The following is a 5,544-nucleotide window of genomic DNA, read 5'->3' on the forward strand; positions in this document are numbered from 1 at the left end:
AACACTACAGTAAAGCACAGAGTCGCATCAAATAGATCGTTAAAGGTTTGGAACTGTTTGCTGCCAAAATTAGACCTATCTGAAATTCTGTGTTTAGATGAGTAAATCCAGCCAGTGGCAGCAATATTCACTCGTGAATGTAATGATAGGAACAGCACTGTGATAAATGTTTAGTGAAAGCGGACAGAGCGCCGCCTGGAGCACGAGCGCGTCACTGCCTGATGACGTCACCCGCGCAACGACGCGTCCTACTGTGTTCCTCCAATCAGGAGCGCTTCCTGTCAGGACCGGAAGGAGGATCAAATGTTCGTGCTGAACCAGACAGATTTGATTCTTTAGCGATAATATATGTGCAATGTAACGTTAAATATGTTTTTGCTTTATATTTGTGTCATGACATCAGATTCAGACGCGACAGGAAGAGTTCAGTGAAACTAGCGAACGGGGTTTAATATGATGGACCGGAGCTGATCGCCGGGTTCACACCGAGCTAAAGCTGGATTAAACACGGCTCGCTTCTCCTGAAGAGTGTTAAACAGCGACGCGTTCGAGAACCGCAGGAGAACCCGCCCTCAGCCGTTCCTCAGATGAGCACCGGACGCTGAAGCTGAAGCGGCTCGTCTGACGGTAAACACGCCGCAGCGACACCGGATCCGCTCGGCGATGAGTCCGCAGAAGAAGATGAAGAAGCGGAAGGAGCTAAACGCGCTCATCGGCCTCAGCGACAGCCGCAGGAAGAGCAAGCAGAGCAGCGGACACCGGCTGCTGCGGACCGGGACCGACACCGGCACCGAGAGCGAGGCCGAGTCCGGCGCAGAGGAGCGGGGCTTCGGCCGGGGCCTGCTCGGGACGTGAGTGTGTGCTCGGATATATCATACAGTCTTGCTCAGTCGCTTTGGTGCATTTATCCAATCATCCTTAATAACTGCAATGAAGTGTGTGCATTTCCCAAAACAATTCATACTAAATATAAACGTACATCTCTAAAAATTAAGTATTTATATCAATGAACATATCAGTGCCATCAGAATGAAAAGTCCTTGTGTCATTGTTTACTAACAAGATCAGAAACGCTCAGTCATGTTGTCAGTATAACAGTGCTCTCTGTTAGTATCACCTGATGTAAACTATGGCAACAGTTCGGATGCAGTTACTGTACTGACATGCACTTCTGTGTGCCATATATCTATTTCAACAGTACACATTTACACATTACTGTTCGTGGGACATTGATTGAAAGAGACTGGATAGGATTCACAGTTACACTTTTATTAGTAGTCTGACAAAATAACAGAAAACACACATTACAACGTCGTTATGATATAGAAAAATAAATATGGGCACAAAGGTGAAAATACATTATTAGAAACGCAGGTAACAGCACTGTATGAGGAGTTAGAGAGAGCTGGTTTATCATTAGCTGATCTGCATTCTCTTCATTAGTGAAAGCCAAGATTCACCTCCACAATTCATGGCAGATTTACAGAAAGACTAATAGAAATGTGTAGAAAATATGTTTGACAGTTTATGACAACTAGATGGACTAACTATTTGCTTATCAGTATGCATATTACTAGCATATAGGCTGTTTGTTAGTACTTCTGCACATATTAACGTCTTATTCTGCATGATCATATTTTAGATTGCTGAACCCGACCCATACCTAACCTAACTACTACAAGCTTACTGACGGTCAGCGAGCAGTAATCAGGAGTTTATGGAGGGAAAACTCTTGGTTAATAGTGAATAGTGTTCCCTCATCTAAAGTTTTACTGAACACAAAGTGGGAGATACAAACTACCAGAAGTATGGAAAGTATTTTCTGCCTATTTTTAAATAAATCGGTTCAATTATAAAAATGAAAATGAAATTTTAAGATTGGCAATCTTGCCTCGGGATTGCAGTGAAAAATAGTTTTTGAAATTGTTATTCAATCTGGTTTTAATTTTTATAATTGAATTGATGTATTTAAAATGGTCAGAAAATAGCTTCCATCCAGACGAGCCGAGATGAAGCTCCTCAGATCAGTTCAGTTGTTATCGTGTCTTCAGGAATAGACACATCAGGGAAGGACTCGTTAAAAATGAAATAACATTTCACAGGTTGGTAACTTCAGGTGTAGATGCACTACAGTGTGTTTAATTTAGCTTCATACTAATCTACACTCGGAGTTAATCGTTCCTCACATGGCCTGTTTTATTATTAATGCAGCTATAAATACAATTAAAGTGTGAGGAATGAGCTGTCTGTGCGATCGAGAAGATGAAGATCACGGTTTCTTCTGCTGGATTTGTTGCTTTAAGTTTAAGAAGAGAAAGAAAGCTTTCATCATCATCTCAGATGTCGGTGCACAGGTCTGTAACACACAGTAGAGGGAAACTGGCACAGAAGCGTCTCTGAGCGCTGAAACCGGTCTTGATGTCCAGCTGGCTGCATGTTATCGAGAGCTAAAGAAGGACAGGGTGATCAGAACACACCTACTTTACAAACACAGATAACTGGACACAAAATAATGATTTGAGTTGAAATGCCTCACTAGTAATAAACTCCAAACATCTGCATAGAAGATCAGATCCTTGCAGTGGGTTTCTAGTCGTGACAGTCATGTGGAGAGAGAGAGAGAGAGAGAGAGAGAGAGAGAGAGCGAGAGAGAGAGCGAGAGCAGGATGATGGTCTTCAGCGCTGAGACAGAGAGAGCAGGATGATGGTCTTCAGCGCTGAGACAGACGAGCTTCAGAGATCTGATGGTGTTTGTCTGTGTTCTGCAGGAGCTCACTGCGGTGCTGCTCGCTCTGTTACCCGCTGTGTGTGTTCGTGCTTCTGGCAGCGTGTGTCATGGCCTGCGCTGGACTCATCTGGATGCAGATCGCCCTCAAAGAGGACCTGGACTCCATGAAGGAGAAGATCCACATCAGTACGTGCACCGCTGCTGCTCAAGGCAACATCAGATCAAGCTGGTTTACTAGGGATGCACCGAAAGCAACATTCCTGGCCCAAGCCCAACAAAATGAAACACTGGGCCAAATAACGATCACGGGTTTCCGTGTTTTTCCCCCCCATGTATTTGGCCAATTTTTTTCACCATTGTATAAATTAAATAGCCAAAATGTGATGTTTACAGTTTTGTCTTGCTTCTTAAAGAAAAAATCAATTACAAAATAACAATTTAGAAATGTTTATTTAACACTGAACATTTTTTAACATTATACCAAACAAAGCACAATTTAACTGAAGTTAGTAAAGTGATATTGTTTTGGTCATTTTCTTGAATCAGGCATGTATTTTTTACTGTGCAATAAATGCAGCTTCGCTGAGCAGAAGAGACGTCGTTTAAAACATTAGACAATATTACAGATCCCAATTTAAACACTATGTGTGAATGTATTAATAGAGCTGTTGTAATTATTATTATTATGCTTACATTTTTTTTATTTTACAGAACAACACTAGCAATGTAAAAATTACAACACTAGCGTTTATGAATGTTGATGGAGCTGTTATTTTGGCAGAAAGCCGCAGAAAGACCTCAGTGCTTTCACACTGCGATGTGTCTGCAAACTCTTATTTGATCGTGTCACGTCACTGTTCAGTAAACTTTATTCAGTCTCTTCTCTTATTCAGCCGAACCCCAAAAGAGGTTTTTTGTTTTTTTTTGCTATTTGTAGCCGAATAATTTCGGTTGGCTAACATTTGGTGCATCCCTATGATTTACTGCAGCTAATGATCCTGCTCTAACGATTCATCAGTCATGTTATTACAGAGAAAGACACATTAGTCTGTATGAGCGTTATCTCCACTTCTTCTGCCATCACTCTCTTCATATAGACACACTTCACCAGCCGATCAGTTGAATTATCCTGTTTTTATGGACTGTGTTGCATCACAGATGTGAACAGTGTTTCATGTTGACTTCAGAGACGCCTGAGCATTAATGGTTGTGATGGTCTGGTTGGTGTTTGACAGTGGAGAGCAGTCAGAAGCTCTCGTCACACGAGATCCTGAAGCTCAGTGAAGATCTGAAGGACAAACAGACGAAGCTGGACGAGCTGGAGAGCGGAGACAGAGGCCTGGCCAAACTCTGGTCCAACCTGAGCGAGATCAATCAGAAGGTACTGACCTCCGACCCGTGTGTGTGTGTGATGAGCTACACACTCCTCTCAGAGTGGTTTAGCAGTGAAACACATGAAGATCTGAGAACAGCACTCGTGTCAGTATCAGTGTGATGGTGTTCATGTCTCTGCAGCTCAGCGCTCTGGATTCTGCTGTGAATCACCTGAAGACCAACATCAAATCCTCCTCTGATCTGATCGCGCTGCCGCGGACGATAGAGGAGCTGCAGAAGGTGTGTGTGTGAGAGAGAGAGAGAGAGTGTGTGTGTGTGAGAGAGCGAGAGAGAGTGTGTGAGAGTGTTTGTGTGTGTGTGTGAGACAGAGAGTGTGTGAGAGAGAGAGTATGTGTGTGTGAGAGTGTTTGTGTGAGTGTGTGAGGGGGGTGGGTGTGTTAAAGTACATTTTATTTAAAAATATATATTTAAATTATATTATTTAAAGTACATTTTAGCCTGAGCTCACACTGATCTGTGTGCGTGCGTGTGTGTGTGTGTGAGAGAGAGACGTGAGCTCACACTGATCGGTGTGTGTGTGTGAGAGAGACGTGAGCGTACACGTGTATGTGAGAGAGAGAGAGTGTGTGTGTGAGAGTGTGTGAGTGTGTGTGTGAGAGAGAGACGTGAGCTTACACTGATCTGTGTATTTGTGTGTGTGTGTGAGAGAGAGACGTGAGCTTACACTGATCTGTGTGTGTGTGTGTGTGAGAGAGAGATGAGAGAGAGAGAGAGAGAGTGTGTGTGTGAGAGAGACGTAAGCTCACACTGATCGGTGTGTGAGTGTGTGTGAGAGAGAGAGACGTGAGCTTACACTGGTGTGTGTGTGTGTGTGTGTGTGTGTGCAGAGCGTGGCCTCCATCGGCAGCACCGTCACCAGTGTCCAGCACGATGTCTCTATGATTCAGTCTGTGGTGGAGGAGAGATGGAAAGGAGATCGGCTGAAGAACAGTGCTGTATGTTTCACTACTAAACAGTACATTATTGTTTTCATTCAGATGCTCTCTGTGTATGTTTCTCTACCAAAGCTTAGATCAGAGACACTTGTTGAAGAGAGAGTTCACCTTACAACATGTTAGTAGCTTTAGATTTCTGAGATGTGCTTCATATCAGTTTTTATAATGTGATTGTGTTGATGTGTGTTCAGTGTGAGGCTTATTTATAATGGTTTTCCCTGATTAAAGAATGGAGAGAAACCTGTGAACAGCAGCAGCTGTGTGACACTGAAGCAGGTAAACACATACACGTACACACATGCTCACATGCACACACATGCTCTCACACACACACACACACATGCACACACACACATGCACTCACACACACACACATGCACACACATGCACTCACACACACACACATGCACTCACACACACGCACACACACACACATGCACACACATGCACTCACACACACACACATGCACACACACACACGCACTC

General features: G+C 43.5%; 1 protein-coding gene across 4 annotated transcripts in view; it reads left to right on the forward strand.

Annotated features, from left to right (window-relative positions):
- Positions 1-240: 240 nt before the first annotated feature.
- LOC107731587 (EF-hand calcium-binding domain-containing protein 14-like) overlaps positions 241-5,544 on the forward strand; it is a 9,266-nt gene continuing 3,962 nt past the window's right edge. For all 4 annotated transcript variants that reach the window (XM_016542707.1, XM_016542708.1, XM_016542709.1 and 1 more), the window contains exons 1-6: positions 241-851; positions 2,769-2,914; positions 3,964-4,109; positions 4,244-4,342; positions 4,951-5,058; positions 5,287-5,334. In XM_016542707.1, coding sequence (XP_016398193.1) covers positions 664-851; positions 2,769-2,914; positions 3,964-4,109; positions 4,244-4,342; positions 4,951-5,058; positions 5,287-5,334 — 735 coding nt within the window. In that variant the 5' untranslated portion in view covers positions 241-663. The remainder of the gene's footprint in view (positions 852-2,768; positions 2,915-3,963; positions 4,110-4,243; positions 4,343-4,950; positions 5,059-5,286; positions 5,335-5,544) is intronic.

The sequence above is a fragment of the Sinocyclocheilus rhinocerous genome, unplaced genomic scaffold (genome assembly GCF_001515625.1).
Source record: "Sinocyclocheilus rhinocerous isolate Xijiao unplaced genomic scaffold, SAMN03320098_v1.1 scaffold1933, whole genome shotgun sequence".
Taxonomy (NCBI): Eukaryota; Metazoa; Chordata; class Actinopteri; order Cypriniformes; family Cyprinidae; genus Sinocyclocheilus; species Sinocyclocheilus rhinocerous.